Genomic DNA, 16,458 nt, shown 5'->3' on the forward strand with positions numbered 1-16,458 from the left:
AGAGTCTTTGTGAAGCTCAGAGTGAATTTCCTCAGAAAAACTTAAAAGATGTTACACAACTTACACAACTGTTGTCTTTTTCTCCATTTCTAACTCCTGGAATATATTTTCTGAGCCTAAAAATGCTGTGTAGTGACTATAAACATTTTATATCTGATATTTTAGACAAAAGCCATTTTAAATTTTTTTTAAATATAAATGTTAAGATTCTCAAACATGCAAAGCCTTGTATCTATTGCCGATGCCATCCTGAACGCCTTTGTGTCTCTATGTCTCCTCCCCCTCTTGATTCAGCAGCCAAACACAAAGACACGTCTGTGAATAAACTTTTTGTTTTTCTGAGATTTTAACAGTCAGCCAAGCTGGGAAGGAGGTCGGGGAGAACCACGGCTCCAGAGATCCACTCGGCTGTGAGGTCTGGACCAGAGGGAGGCTTTCCGTTTCTAGTGTTGGGTAAAATGATGAAACCGAAGTCTTTATTCGCCTTTCCATTTATCTTTAAGATCTAAAAATTTATGTCAGAGTAACAACAGTAAAAGAAACATTAGAAAAGACTTTAATTAGAAGATTTACACATAAAAAACAAATAGAAAACCGGGTGGCTCGTCTCACGCTGCCACTCGTCTCTGAGAGGCGAGTCGGTGTTCGGTCGTCTGCTGCACCACGTTGTGATACTCGTCCAGTTTGTCTCGAACTTTGATGTGAAGCTGGGGAAAAAAAAAAAAAAAGAATATTTCCTGAGTTAAACTCGAGCAGGAAAGTGAGTGAACAAAGATATGGGATGCAAACAGGAAGTGACTCACGTTGCTGTGCGTTTGTGTCTCGCTCAAGGCGTGCAGAAGCTGATCGATCGCGGTGTACGGTAGCCAGGCGGGCGGAGACATGGCAGAGAGCGGCCTCTGGAGAAAAAAAAAACAAACAAACATTAAATTACTCTACCAAAACCCTGACAGCCGGGGCTGAGAGAATCCGTACCTCAATCCCAAAGTACTGATGTCCACGGCCTAGGACGGCGTCCACGTACTCCAACACGAGCTCTGCGGCTGTTTCTAAGAGGTCAAAGTTCAGCAGGAGACGTAGCAGTGAGGGAGCGTCCACACGCTAGAAAATATAAAGACACAATGCAACCACAAATTAAACAACAGGTAAATATAAACAAATGTTTTAATTGGACTTTCATGTCACACCGACCACCGATGGACTTCAGTTCATCCAGAACATCTAAACAATCAATAAACCGATGAACCCAAGATTGTTGAGGTTAAATAACAGCTCAGCTGATGTCAAGTGTAGCCCCGCCCCCTCTCACCTTGTAGGACTGCAGTAGCCAATCAGGCAGCGGCACACCGTGCGACAGCAGCTTGTGGATGACGTGGCGGTGATGCTGCCCATTGGTGGAGGGATACCTGTCCAGGTAGGAGGCCAGCAGCCGCCAGGCCTCATCTGTGGCACTGAGGAAGAAGAAGAAGAGTCCCAGTGGTTACAGATCAGAGTCTGCAGTGCTGCTGCTTATTGATCAATTGATTGATCAGTGTGATTATTATGGAGCTAGGCAATAAATCAATAATATATGTTGCAACAGACATGTGAGCAATATCAAAAGATATACGTCTGATAGAATGTTTAATAATTTCACTGAACTCTGAGCCAGAACTGCATAGCATTCTGGGAGATGTGGGCAGAGGTAATCTCTCATGGTTGACAAAGCATGGTGAGTGGCAACTAACTCATTCATTCTTTGGTTACCTAGCAACAACCTGTTGAGTAACTTGAAGCAGTTTTATGTTTCGCCACCGTGTCTCATTGTGGAGTGAAAGGAGAACAAGAGAAAAACAACTAGAAAAAAACTGGATAAACCATGACAGATCATGTCACCAATTTATTCAAATTTCAGATATTTTATACAAAAAAAAAAACAACCTCATCAATAATTATCAATATCGACCAATATCAAACACATTCTTTCAGTCATATCACCCAGTCCTAGATTATTAGCGACAACGCACCTGGACTCCTTAGTGTTAACGACAGAGAGCTGGTTAGCAGCCAACCAGCTCCAAGCTTCACTCTGAGGCTCCTCCCCCCCGGACTGCAGCTGGATGCATCTGGACAGGTAAACAACAAGGCAGGTGATCAGACACGGAGAGACGAGCAGGCGGAGGGAGCAGGTTTTTCTGTGAACCCACTTGAAGGTCAGGGCGTCGAAGATGGGACTCAGATTCAGTTTGAAGATGCGACTGAGAGACAGAGCAGCGTCGAAGAGTCCAGTTTGGACCAGGAGCAGAACCAGCTCGGGTGCAGACGCGGTGCCTGGATCAGAGAGCGACAACCATCAGTCGCTGGTTGTCGCTACAACCAGTTATCCTGAATAAGTTCAGGATAACTGAATTTATTCTCAGATCATTGCCGCATACCTGCGATGGCTGCCGACGGCGGGTGGTGCTGAGCCAGCGTGAGGCGAGCGCGGGACAGGAAGTACTCCTTCTCCAGGTCGTGGAGCTCCAGGATGTCCACCTGTCGCCTACCTGCAGCTGCAGAAACAGACACTCAGGATTCACACAGTACTCCCACTGTAACATGCAAGTGCTTTTTGACGCATCTTCAAGTTTTCAAACTGATCTAGACCACTTTGGAAATTAAACAATACAAATTAATTAAAGAATACTTTTTTTTTTTTTTTTTAACTGTTGATAACTTTTTGTGGCACTATTCCACAGCAGGGATAAAGTAAACTAAAATATAACATTTTATGTTTTGAAAATTCTCTCTTCCACACCTGACAGGACTGAGAAAGTAAAATAATAATAATAAAAAAAAAACACTAAAAGAAAAAGGCTCTTGCTAAGTTTTCTGGCATTTAACAAATATAAATAATTTTGCTAATTTTAGCCAAGTTAAAACAAGAGACATTTGGTTTGATTTAATGAGGGGGGGGGGGGAACCATCTATTATCTTTAATTACTTTGTTTAAATAATGTTTACAAATACAGAATACAGAAATGAAGAACTATCCAAATCTTGAAAGGCTCATCGAAGCTCAAGCATCTTCAAGGATTTCAAGCACCTGTATGAACCCTGGACTCTGGATCAGCTCCAGACTCCCAGGACTGCACCTCACCTGGCTCTGCTGGAAACTCTCCGTCCGAGTTCCTCTTCGGAGACGCTCCGGGCCGCTCGTACTGCAGTAGAAACACAGTTAAATGCACACACACCGCTGTGTTACTGGGTGTGAATGTTACTGTGTGTGTGTGACCGTACTGTGCTCCCGGACACCGGTTGGACGATCCAGGCGTATTCAGGCCTGATGAGGCGCAGACAGTTGAGCGCGGCGAGGTAGCAGTTCACCTGTTTCTGCAGACCGAGTCGAGTCCGAACCTCCCGGCCGAGGCGCATCCCAAACTCAAACATGACTGTCCCCGCTGAGAGACACACAGGTGGACTCGCATCAGTGGTTCTGGCTTTAGTTTTAGTGTTAAGAGACCAGTGAGACCAGTCTAGCACAGGGACCAGTATAGAGCAAAACGAGTCTCTGAGCCCAACCTTTCCTGTAGTTGTGTCGGGTGATGTGGAAGGCGTACAGCAGCTCGTAGTAGTTGTGTGTCAGCAGATCTAGACCGCGAGCACGAGACTCGATGATGCCGACCACCTGGGGGTCACATGACCACAATGTCAGACCTGAACCATCGTGTAGCTGCAGCTTTGTGACAAAGAATAAGATCAGCCACCAGCAGGGGAAAATGCTGATCAGAACTTGATCAGTAGTTCATCCCGAAGGAAACTACCTAAAGTTGAAAAATCCCTTCCCGTACCTGATGATATCCGATCACTAATGATCATCAATGACAACTGATCACCTCCAAGTTTTGTGGTAGCATCTGTGTTTTCATATCGGTCATAGTGATCAATTTCTAATCATAAGAATTTTGATTTATTATTGTCACAATGAATTACGATTAATGATGTTTAAAATCCTCCAAAACTGCTCGTATTGTCAGGGTTTTTACTTTTACTATCCAATTTGAAAATATGATTCAATGCAACTATTGTGTGCAGTCTGGTGACACAAATCACACTTTTTTATGTGACGTAAAAACGATCAACAACAATTGTTACAATAGCGCCAGAAAATACTGTGGTAAAACTTTAAATCCATGTTTCCCGCCCCTACCTCATCATGCAGGTTCATGTAGGGAAACTGGACCAGGTCCTGTAGCTGGGAGCGTTCGCAGAGCACCACGACCAGCTGACGGAGACAATCCAGCTGCCTGGAAAATACACAGGATTTCAGCCGTTTTCCATGGAAACTGGATCTGATTTTAATCAGGACCGGTCTGCTGAGACTTAAACCACATAAATATGAGCTGATCGCTGGGATCTATTAGAACATCACACACAAACAACGCTTGATCTGAAACTCAGAGATCTGCTCCCCCAGGTTCTGGTGGTTCTGTGCGTGTGTCTGGACGTACATGCTGCTGTCGGGGTTCTGGGTCAGAGCTTCGTAAGCTTCGCTGTTGTGTCCCAGATCCAGATGGTGTTTGAAGATCCTCGTCCACAGCGCCGCCTGCGGGGCAGACACACACACACACACGTCAGCATGTTCGCCTGTTCACGCGTCCCGCCTGCAGCAACGGGCCACGCCCACACACCTGACAGTGGACGTCGTCGTCTGCTTCTGCTATGGCCAGGGAGGCGAGCTGGATGACGAGCTCGGGAAGACCCACGTCCTCCAGCAGTCGCAGCACCTGATCACACACAGGACAGCTGAGTGTCATCTCACGCAGGTGGTCCTGCAGTGGCGACACACCTGAGCGTCTTTACCTTGTTGTAGTACTGCAGCCTCGGACTGGTCGCCGCCGCCGCCTCCTCGTCCTCGCTGCCAGTCAGCTTCATTAGAAACTCCTCCCTCTCCACCTCTGTCGCCGCCTCCTGGAAGCACCGCAGAGCCTGGGACCACGACAGGATGTGATGTCAGGATCACGGGTGAGCAGGCTGAAAGGCTATGGAGGCAGCAGAACGTTCCCCCTACCTTCTGGCCCTCTCCGTTGGCCAGGTGACACTGAGCCAGCATGAAGCGGCACGAGCCGATGTTCACCTGACACCAAGGGCCAACCAGACGCACGTACTCCTGCAGGGGGACAGGAAGGACACGTGAGACATAGGCGAGGATGAAGATGTATTCATTGAATCGAAAGCAACAAACTTTTGCCTGACAAAATCACTGCAAAAAGACAAAGTCTTACCAAGTAGTTTTGGTCTAGTTTCTAGTGCAAATATCTGAGTAAACTTGAAATAAGACAAACTTACAAGTAACTTTTCAGCAAGATATAGAGGCTTGTTTTAAGTACAGTAAATAATTTCTTAATAAAAAGTACTTGTTCCACTTATAAAGAGACATTTTCCCCATGTTATAAGTTAACTTAAGTACTTTTTCATCAATATTAAGGAATTATTTTAGTAAGATTTTGTGTTTTTGCAGCAAAAGTCACATAAGAAACAAAAGAACATTTATAAAATGCATAAAGATTAAATAGATCTGCCACAAAAAAATGTACCAATTTACATTTTATTTTATTGCCTTAATTCTAGATACTTGAATTTAAAATTTTGTAAGGTTGCACAGACCCCCCACAGAGACATCAGAACCAGCAGGACCTGATGAAGCTTGCTTCATCAAACAGAAGCTGGACTGGATGTGAAGATCATTTGTGTCTGTTCCGTTCAGACTGATCCAGAACCCAACCCGACTCACCTGCAGCTGAGTAAACTGACAGTTGGCCATCAGACACTCTGGGAACTGGAAGCCAGGGTTACTGGGCCAGCTGGGACACACCAGTTAAGACAAACACTCAGGAACAGAAGGAAAACGAGACTCGCTCCTCGTTCTGATGAAGGATACAGCAGCTGAGCCAGCAGCTGGACCACGGTGGAGATCATGTGGGTCCAGAGGAGCGGAGAGTCGGGGTGCTGCTGGGAAAATATCTGGGAGATGATGATCCTCCTGGCCGCAGTCTGGTAGAAGAGCTCCAGGACCGTCTGAGGGTTCAGCACTGCAGAGACGGTTCGGATCAAAGCAGAGTCAGAGAAGTCCACTTCAACCTGGACGCAACCTTTAGCAATCCCAGTGAGCCCAGACTGTCTTCATTCATGGGTTTTCCAGGATGCAACAGCAGATTAATCCCTTCATTCAATAAATACCAACTATGAACAAACTGGATATCTAGCTGGATCAGAGCAGATCTTTTTATTTCAACGTTTTCAAACTGCAGGGATGAACTTTTCAGAGGTTGACCTGTTGCGATAACAAATTTTTATTGAACTATAAATCAGCCCTGAAGTTATCGTGACAAACAACATTTATGTCTTGAAACAATTTCTGAAGTAATGTAATGCTAATGGGATAATAATGCAAGTACACCGTCTCAAAAATAAATAAACTTCCAATTCTAACAAACACCGGAACTGGAAAATACTAAATAAAATAGAAACTGAAGTCTCTGTAAAACAAATTGTCTTTCAAAAATACAGCTAGTGGATATGATAAGCAATCACACAAATTGAAATTAATTTACCATGCGATTAATTGATTTATTGCTTATTGCAACAGGCCTTCTTAGAGGGAGCAGCAGCCTTTGTGAGTGTGTGTGGTTTCTGACCTGATCGACCCGTCGATAAGCTTGGTGTGTCCGACAGCTCCAGCGCTGTGAGGTGCTGCAGGTTCACATCTCTGAAGCAACAACAGGAAGTCAGGGAGAGTCGTGCAGGACCTGCTCATCTGCGTAAGCTGTGTGTGTGTCTGCTCATTCTTACATGGTGTCCATGGGAACGGAGGAGGCGAGGCTCTGACTGATGTGTTTGAGAAGGTGGTAGGAGGAAAGGAGGTGGGAGGTCCGTGGGATAAGATCCTGCTGAAGCTGCAGCAATTGGTTTCCACCACCCAGAAACACCTGGACACACACACGCAAACACGGTCAGCATGCAGAACAGATGAGGCAGAACCCTGAGCACACCTGGTCCACAGGTTGAACGTACGTTGTCTCCGAAGTGCAGGTAGAGCTTCTGCAGTATGAGCAGGTCTCTGCAGAACTGCGCTCTGGTCATGGCCATGTGGCAGACACCCTGACAGACGACGGAGATGGAGCAGCTGCTGCCGTAGAGCTGAGACAGGCTCATCCTGACGTTCAGACCTGCAAGACACAGAGTGGGGATTACAGTCCCCACACTCACACCCACCAAACGCCCCCGTCTGCGTTTCACGCCTTCTACCTGGAGCAACAGGCCCGTCTCCGCCCAGCTCAGAGTCCGTCTCCAGGTCCAGCTCCCTTAGCAGAGCCACCATGGCTGCTATGGGACTCCGGATGTCCTGAAGTTTGTTCTGGATGTCTTCGATCACGCCATCTCTACAGAAAAAGGGCAATAGTTTGTTAAGCTCTTTACTGATTAAAACCAGCAAAGAGTGGAAAATGTGTCCGATTCGGTCGGGTTCAGAGTCTGGCCTTCCCGTCAGGTGACCTACTTGTCGTTGCACACCATGTTTTCCAGGACCAGCTCGGCAGCTTTCTCAGGAGTCTGGAGGTACTCCAGAGCTTTCTCCATCTCGTACGCCATCTCTGCAGAAACGGTGTCGCTGACGAGCCGCAGAGTCCGGACCAGCTGCAGGATGTCTCGCGCCGCGTCTGGATCTGAGGGAGGGCAGGAAGAGGAGGTGTGAACAAAGGCGTTCACGGTAAAACCTGCAGAGCCACGACATTCATATGTGCAGCAGCGGTCGGTTACCGTCGCTGATGGGCGTGTCCTCCTCAGACAGCAGGTACGGATCGAGGGACAGGTACAGGTGATCCACAGCGAAACACGGCAGCAGGAACGAGACGAAGCCCTGAAGCAGAGACAGGAGAAACGGATCAACCTGCGACCTGTTGACCAGCTGCCGACAGATCTGACTGGACCAGCTGAGCAGAGACACCACTGCAAGACTCTAAAGTTTGAAATAACTTCCTGACTGTTTCCCATCAAAATGTTGTTCATAAAGTCCTTTGTTAATTTTTCTACAGGAATATTTTTCTGGGTAAAAATCGAAGAGCCAATCAGGCAGCAGCTAAAGCATTTCCCTGTTTTCACAGGTTAGTCAATGAGAGGCTCCGCCCCCTCACTCACCTTACGCAGCAGACAGGCCATCCCGGTGTGGTGGCTGACCGTCAGACCAAGCGGAGTGGACTCCACCTCCTGGTACTGCAGACAGCAGGAGTAGAACCGGGACCAGAACTCCACCTGCAGCTGGCGGTACTCCTCCTGAGAGAACTCGAACTCTGTGACGCTGCTCTGCAGCTGCATGGAGGGAGAGTGTAGAAGGTGAATCACCACAGGTGAGTTTAATCTTTCAGACAACCTCTGAACACATCTAGAGATTATTTTGTGTGGCTGAAACTCTCTGTTGAATCATTTTCAGGAAATCAACATGTTCAGCACACGTCTCACACACACGCCTGGAAGAAGACGTCTGGCGCTTTAGAAATAAGGTTGACTTATCTTTACCCACTCACTGTTTGTTTTAAACAGGATTTTGTGGGATAAATAACATCCTGAAGGAGTTAGCCTGGTTTCAATCTTTAGGAATGTGACACAGCGCCACCTACTGCCCTGGTTTCACCAGGTGTCTGTCACCACCTGCTGTTCAGGAAATCAAGACGGTCACCTCGCTCTCGACAGCCTGGGTCACCTCCTTCTTCAGATTCTCCCAAGACGGATCCAAGACCTTATCAGAGCCACGACGAAAGATCTGCAGAGACGACACAAAACCGTGAAGACGCAGCTCTGTTGCACACTTTTCTCAGTAAAATTAAAGCATTTTCAAACTTTTCCAGCATTTGGAAATAAAAACAATACAAATTACTAGAGGTGTGCCAATCGATCGGTCACCGATCATAATCGGCCGATTTTCGTGAAAAAGTGCATGATCGGCGATCATTGGCTCTTGTTGTTGTTGATACCGATCACCTGCATCTCATTTCGCAGCCTGCCTGTGCAGCTGGTCTCCTCTTTCCTTCAGCAACAAATCCTAAGCGATGTGGAACTATAACGCACTGAGTGAATGGAGAAGTTTGCATGTTGCGGCGGAAAATTGAAGCACGTCAAAATGCATCAACACAACGAAGCTAATACGACATAAAAACAATGCCATACTTGATGGAGTTTGGCTACATCGAGGCTCACTGCAGCAAAAAAGACATAAGGAGGATCAGATAGCAGGTAAAGCAGCGCACAGCTACAAACACTCACTCGGATTAGCATGACGGTCAGAAAGCTAAACAAATAACCCGCAAAATTATTTAAGTCTTCGAGCTGCGATGTAAGATGCTGGTTCTGCTCTCGCTGTTGAACCGCTGCACGCTACAGGTAGTAATATTTCACAGACGGAGCGCCGCTTCTGCTCCACCTGGTAGTGACTCTCACACCAAACCTCTGTTTAAAGCTGCAGCATCTAAMTTAAAAAATAAATTTTACATACATATTAAAACTTTCGCTGTCCTAACATGAGACAGATAATCTCTGAAAAAATAATCGATCTCCTCCCTGCTCTGCATAATTACTCCGCTCAGTCAGAAACAGCGAATCAGAACTAGCAGTAATCAGCTAGCCGCCATGCTAACAGGAAGTTTTCATTCAGTAACTCTGGATTGTTTATTGTAATGGATCCTGTATTTGAATTTGAATGTTAAGTTTTTTACTTGAATTTTTTTGGAAATGCTGAGAAGTTTTATTTTGGCTCTTTGCATTATTTAGCCTCTTCAGAGCCTTCATATGTTATCAGTCTGTTGAAGATAGTATTACCGATAGCAGTACAATTTGGACAATGCCTGTTTTGTTTAGTTTTCTTCTTGGAAAAAGTTATTAAAAACAAGTTTTTGTCTAAATTATGGTGAATTTATGGTTCCTTTTTCCACATAGTGCAACCGGTAGTGTTTATGATTACATTTTTTTTTTAAATAATTATGTGATCGGTATTGGTGATCGGCCCTCATGGGTGATCGGTATCGGTAGGAAAAAACCTGATCGGCCCATCTCTACAAATTACCTAAAGAAGACAGGTTCAGTTCACTATTATATGATATAATATGTAAAATAAAAAATATTCTACATTCGGCAGCAGGGACACACCCTACACGCCTGACTGGTTTGAGAAAGTAACAAAAAGAATTTATAAAAAACGGTTCTTGCCAAGTTTCTGGCATTTAGCAAATAGAAATAATTCTGGTATTTCTGACTAAACTAAAAGAAGAAAAGTTTAGTCTGAATTAACTTCAGGCAGAGAAAAATGTGTAAATGTTTCTTTATCATCTTTAAATATATGATTTCAACTGTAAATAATGTCCTCCAAATTTAGGCTTTTAATCAAATGTTATATTGCCATTTATTACCAAACTGTGAAGTTTGAATATCAAGCACTTTCAAACCTTGAAAACACCTAATTTAAAAATTCTACAAATCTGTGAACTCCAGCCAAAAATGGCTGACAGGTGGACTCACCTGCAAGGCTCTGACGATGGCCGTCGCAGTGAAACGCAGCGGAGAGAAGAGATGCTCCAGGTAGGTCTCCTGAAACAGCAGCATGGAGGAGAGATGAAGCAGATAAACACAAAGTCTCACCCCAAAAAACACACTGAACCCACTATGGACCAGCAAAGCTCAGTACCAGAGCAACAAACTGCTACAGGCTTTGGAACGACCTGAAAACGATGAAGCTGCTGGGCAGCCCTGATTACTGGGTGTATTTTTGTTTACCCTTACCCTGGGGTCCAGGTCTACTCCTATTAGGACTTCTTCTTCTGGTGGTGGCTGAACAAACACCTGGTTCCACTGACCCGCTGTGTTGCTGGAAAGCAAAGACGCTGAGTTTAAACCAGAATCTTTGAGACGGCAAAGGCTGTAACGTTCCTACTTACTGTTCGAAGTTGATGTACTTGACCGCGGCAGAGTTGGACTCGTCCAACCACAGAGCCCACACGTCGGTCGGGGTCAGGGTGAAATCCACCAAAGTTTCCTGCAGCACAAAAAAAAAAAATCACATCAGGTCAGTCTACAACAGACCTGTCTCATGTGTTTGGATCTGCAGTTCTACGGCGGCTCACCTGCGTGCTGAACAGAGAAGAGATGTGTTCCAGGCTGTAGCGGTTGTTGTCTATGGCGACAAGCTGCAGGACGATGAACTGTCCTCTCTGCGGGACGGCCAGGTGCACGCAGAGACACAGCCCGGTTCTGGATGAGAAGGCGAGCCTCAGACTGTGACCCTGACCCGACAGCCGCCTCACGCCTTTACAGGCCGGCATGTACTCCAACATGTCGGCTTCTAGGAGGCATGTCTGCTCCTGGGGAGGGAGACAGAACCAGGTTCAGTTCAAGAAGCACCATCAGAACAATGTTCAGAGTCAGACAGCCCGATATATCACAGTTCTGTTTAGGGCTGCAGAAAACTATTATTATAGCAATCGATTATTCTGACGATTAATTGGATTAAAAAAATGGCACATTTTGCAGATTTTTTATTTAATCACTTTTTTGTGCAATATTAGAAATACATTTAAATATGAAAATATAAACAAATTACTTCTTCAAATGAGAAAATAAACATTTTATTGACTATAATGCTATAGCATAGCATACCATTCTGTTTGACTTTACACCAGTGCAGGGTTAATCTGTTGGCCTTTCTTTTCTAGATTAATCGATTAATAATTGTAAAACACAACGAGATGTAAAAGATTCTTTTACACAATTTGAACCAGTTGAAGTAAAACCTATTAGCCACTTTGGGTTACAACGCATTTAAAGACAAAGATTTTTTTATCTTAAATGCAAAATAAATATATTTTTGTAGTTTTGGCTTAAATACTGCTCTGACTGTGTTCTGTCAACAAAGGGCTTTTTGAGTTAATATTCCAGTTAATGAATAATTGATTACTAAATTAGTTGATTACTTCAATAATCGATTAATCACAGTCAATCATTTCTGTCCTAGTTCTGTTCTGATTAGGTTACAGAACATTTAGAGCATCACAAACAGACCGACCGTGAGCGACCACATGCGCAGCCGATGATCCTGACACAGAGCAAAGATCAGCGAATCGTCCTCCTCCTCCCGGACCGCCAGGCTCAGAACCAGGTCAGCCGGACTCTGCTCGCCCCGGATGGCGGTGGGCATCCAGCCGGAGATCCTCCTCATCATGGAACTTCTCTTCAGCTCCACCACCGACACGCCGCCTGCAGAGACGAGCACGGACTCAGCTTGACTGTCTGCCCTCGCACGCAGCATCACAGCGAGGTTGCGTGACTACTCACCCTGCGAATTGTGCGGTGGCAGCGTCACCACTGTGATGCCTCCCGTAGGCGCAGCCAGAGCAAAGTGAGCGTCTCCGGGAAAACTGAGCCATGCCGTCACAGCGCCGGGAATCGCCGTGTGCCCCGCCCAGCCGGGGATTACGGCGCAGTGGGCTGGGTCCTGAAGGTCAAGCTTCATCACATCGGTGAAGACAGATTGCATGTGGCGCTCTGTGACCAGCTCCTGGAACAAAACACGGAAACGTGTCACATCACCAACAACACACGGCAAAAAACGCACCAAAAAACACACAATCTTACCAAGTATTTTCGGTCTAGTTTCTAGTGCAAATGTCTTTACTATATTGATAAAAAAAAAAAAGAGTATGACTCATAAGTTAAATCTGCTAGTGGAGCAAGACATTTTTCCCATGTCTTAAGTGTAAATGTCTTGTTCCACTGTCAGATTATTTCACTTGCAGCTAGTACTTTTTCATCAATATTAAGAAATTATTGACTTAAAATGAGCTCCTATAATGTGCTTGTCTTTTTTCAAGCATACCTCGATATTTGCACAAGAAACTAGACCTAAAAGACTTGGTAAGATTTTGGTTTTGCAATGCAGAGTTTATCTGGAGCAGAGAAGAAGACCGAGAAAGAATCTGCCAATAAGCTGCAGGCTGGAATCCTGCAGAAGAAGCTCAGCAGATGGTTCAGATGGAGGAACAGGAAACATTCCTGATGGAAACTCACACTGCGGTACATGCGCGCCGGATGAGGAAGAACCAGCCTGTGGACAGTCTGATTGGTGCAGATGAGGATGATGATGTTATTTAGGGTCTCGTGGACGGTGACTCCACCAGGCAGTACGCTGCAGCAGGTGAACTTCAGTCTGACGCCATTATTCAGCAGGTTGGTGTCCAGAGACTCCTCCACCAGTTGCACCGTGTCCCCCGACGTAAACCTGAAGCAAAACCAGAGAAGACTCGAACATAGCAGCAAACGAAATCGTTTTAGAAAAGCCACTATGTGTCACCCACTCACCAGTGGATGAAGCGGTTGCTAGTGACAGACAGCAACTTGCCGCTCTCATTGTAATGGAACGCTCCGGCGCTGTCTGCAAACTTTAACCCGCCCGGAGGAGCGCTTACACCTGCAGATAGGCGTTGGTAAGTTGTTAGCCACAGAAATGGGACACTGGACAATCAAGAGTGGGATCTCAGCAGGGAGAAGCTTGTTGCCTCCATAGACCATCTTTGTTTTCATCAATGGACAGACTGCAGAGCTTGGTTCCTAACAATCACAGTTTAACTTCAGCTGGAGAACTTTCAGTGAACAAGTTTGTGTTTCTGACTTAAGTATGTTTGCACTTTAATTCTAAAAATTACATAAATCAACCATATTCTCCATATTCGACATCTGGAGAATTTATCCTCCAGATGTCAGCTTTCCTTCATTGCATCTCGGCAGCCTTCAGTATCACGCTGTTTTGCTTTTTAAGCATTTCTTCTTGGAAAAAAGTTTTTAATCCTTGGATCAATTTGCATTTATTATGGTGCTGAAAGACTGCTGTTAATTTTAATCATTAAAATTAAAATCTTTTGACTCGTTTTATTTTCTCTTCTGCCCAGATTCCTTGATGTCGTCATTGTATCAGCTGAACAATAAAGACAAAGACAAATGCTTTCCAAGTACAAACGTAACAACATTTATTAGACAAACAACTAATGAAACTGACAAAACTCAATAAAATCACAAACCAGCATCCAATTCAATATTTACCTTACTCCACAGACATCCACACACCAAGACAAACTTATGGGGAACCATTTCACCAGCGCACCGTTCCCCGGAGACAACATCACGGGTAACACCGGAGCGATCTGAAGTTAAGGTTCCGCGTCTTATATTTTTAAAGGGAGGGCATGTTTCCCTTCTCTGCTGTATTCAAATTAGGGGAGTGTCCTTAGCTAAGTTCATTTTAATCTAATTGAAAAACATGTTTTTAAGATCAAAGAAGTGTCATTTTCTTTTGAATGAAGACAGATGCTTTTTATGACCCTGTCCCGAGAGGAAGCTCTACTTTGTTGGCAGGACCACATTGTTTTACACCAGCTGTTAAATCTAATCAAAGTGGTCAAAAGGTTAAACTCACACACATAGCCACGACCCCCTGTGAATGCCTGCTCAGTCCACAGAGAGACTAGCTGTGTTTTATAGAGAACTACCAGCTAAATTATTTTAATTCAACTTAGTGCATAATGTTTCAATAAAAATATCTTACATAAGAGATTACGCTAATTGAACCATGGATATAATTTGGAGCAAATTTTCTTATTTAAAACACTATTAATTTTATCTAATATTGAACATATGGTTAAGTTTTTACAACTAGCATATTTTAAATTGGTTTTCTTAACACTACTTATGCAGATTTCTTCTGATTTTCTCTAACATCAAACATAGTAAATACAAAAAGGTGTTTTCACATGTTAATTTCTTTAAGGGGAAAAGCTATCCAATAAACTTAATAATTGGTTGTGCCATCATTTGCATCAACAACTACCCTTAAACTTTTACGATATTACGGTCAAAGGAGACTTTGATCCAGTTATGTGGATACACAATATACCAACATGCGCTCAGTGTCAGTCAACTCTTAACATATCGGTATTGGCCCAGTAGACGTTTATTTCCATGTTGTTGCCTTTTTGGGTTCCTGGATGGGATTGGCCATGTGGTATTTGTTTGGGCATGTGACAATGATGCAGTCCAGGATTGTGGAATGTAAAAGTATAGTCTTCCCTCAAATGGATTTCGCTTTTGGCTTACTTTCTAATATCGGTGCATCCTTCCCCTCATTTGAAAAGGACATATAAACTCCCACACAACGTAGGTCTAAGAATGGTTCTGGTTGGATCCAGACTTTTGATCAGAACCGGAAAAAGCAGTAAATTTGACGGTCTGAACTATTTAAGAAGACTGGTCTGTGTATTCATGGTAACTCCTAGGTAACCTAGGTAACTCCTGTGTCCTCATTGATTGAAGAGGCTTACTAACTGGTGCCTGACCTGCTTAAACCCAGCTGTCTGGTGTCCATCACTGCACCGCTAAAACCAGAGGACCATGAGCACAGACAGATAGCAGCACTGCTAGCTGGTGTTAGCTTCAACCTGCCGGTACAACCGCTTTTACAGTACATTTAGAACCAGAACTCGGTTCCGCCCTGCATCCGTCAGAACCTGACTCTCACCTGGATTCACTGTGACCTCTCGGAACCGCCGTTCGGCTTCCCGCCCGAACCCACAGATCTCCACGAGACTACGTTCCAAAACAGCCGCCATCTTCTCTTCCTGGTTGCGTGCCAGGCCACGGCTGCGCGCGCCGCTCTTTCAAACAGTTTTTAGTTCACAGACGCAGAAAAGGGAACGCCCCTCCTCCTCATTGGCTAAGCTGTGTTGCGGAAACGTTACGTCAGACAGGCAAACCTGCTGGAAAACGGAGTTATTTTTTACGTAAACACATTATTCTGACGGTTTCAAAATACAATTCATCTTTACAATGAATAATTACTGTTACTGGTGCAGGAACAATGAAATATAGTTTAGAAACTCTTCTCAGGGACAAAGTCCAGAAGTCAGACTATATAAATTAAAATAAGCTGCCTGTATTGAAACGATATTCTTTTAGCTATTTTAATGAGTGGGTGTGAAACTGTTTAAACTAAAAAAAAATAAAAAATTATTCATTCATTCAATAATAATAATAATAATAATAATAATAATAATAATAATAATAATAATAATAATGATGATGATGATGATGATTCATTTTGTCTTCCTGAAGGTTCATCCAAAAGTAGTTTAAAAAGTTTGTACCAAACGAAACCCAGCAGATTGTACGGAGTCATTACTACAGCATTCACTCCCTCTGACCAGCAGGGGGCGACAGTAAGTCGCTTGTGTTGAGTTGTTGACTTTACAGCAGTCCCTCATACAGAGCATGCATGTAGCGACAGTGGAGAAGAAGAACTCCCCTCTGCCAGGAAGAAACCTCCAGCAGCCATCTGCCATGACCGACTGGAGGTGAGAGAAGACAGAGCAGAGACACAACAACAGGTCAACTGATCCAGGAGAACTTTTCATG

At 44.5% G+C, this 16,458-nt stretch overlaps 1 protein-coding gene across 1 annotated transcript; it reads right to left on the reverse strand.

The window, feature by feature from the left end:
• Positions 1-539: 539 nt before the first annotated feature.
• nup160 (nucleoporin 160) lies at positions 540-15,702 on the reverse strand. Its single transcript, XM_008411815.2, has 34 exons — positions 15,566-15,702; positions 13,357-13,465; positions 13,066-13,276; positions 12,334-12,556; positions 12,065-12,255; positions 11,127-11,363; positions 10,941-11,038; positions 10,786-10,870; positions 10,525-10,593; positions 8,693-8,776; positions 8,155-8,325; positions 7,777-7,876; positions 7,517-7,682; positions 7,267-7,400; positions 7,033-7,187; positions 6,811-6,947; positions 6,657-6,727; positions 5,900-6,050; positions 5,753-5,822; positions 5,030-5,128; positions 4,822-4,947; positions 4,650-4,745; positions 4,470-4,564; positions 4,169-4,265; positions 3,541-3,646; positions 3,259-3,419; positions 3,119-3,179; positions 2,415-2,531; positions 2,187-2,310; positions 2,007-2,105; positions 1,310-1,451; positions 976-1,101; positions 804-899; positions 540-707 (listed from the first exon to the last, which is right to left on the reverse strand). The coding sequence occupies exons 1-34, from the start codon at positions 15,654-15,656 to the stop codon at positions 609-611; spliced, it is 4,197 nt and encodes a 1,398-aa protein (XP_008410037.1). The 5' UTR covers positions 15,657-15,702; the 3' UTR covers positions 540-608.
• Positions 15,703-16,458: the final 756 nt, after the last annotated feature.

Source organism: Poecilia reticulata, linkage group LG6 (genome assembly GCF_000633615.1).
Source record: "Poecilia reticulata strain Guanapo linkage group LG6, Guppy_female_1.0+MT, whole genome shotgun sequence".
NCBI lineage: Eukaryota > Metazoa > Chordata > Actinopteri > Cyprinodontiformes > Poeciliidae > Poecilia > Poecilia reticulata.

Excerpts from the sequence above, each read along its gene's own strand:
- nup160 (XM_008411815.2), bottom strand. The coding sequence starts at position 15,656 with ATGGCGGCTGTTTTGGAACGTAGTCTCGTGGAGATCTGTGGGTTCGGG. Across the intron at positions 12,557-13,065 it reads CGGCGCGCATGTACCGCAGT|GAGCTGGTCACAGAGCGCCA; the intron begins GTGAGTTTCCAT and ends GTTTTGTTCCAG. Across the intron at positions 3,180-3,258 it reads AACCGGTGTCCGGGAGCACA|TACGAGCGGCCCGGAGCGTC; the intron begins GTACGGTCACAC and ends TTTCTACTGCAG.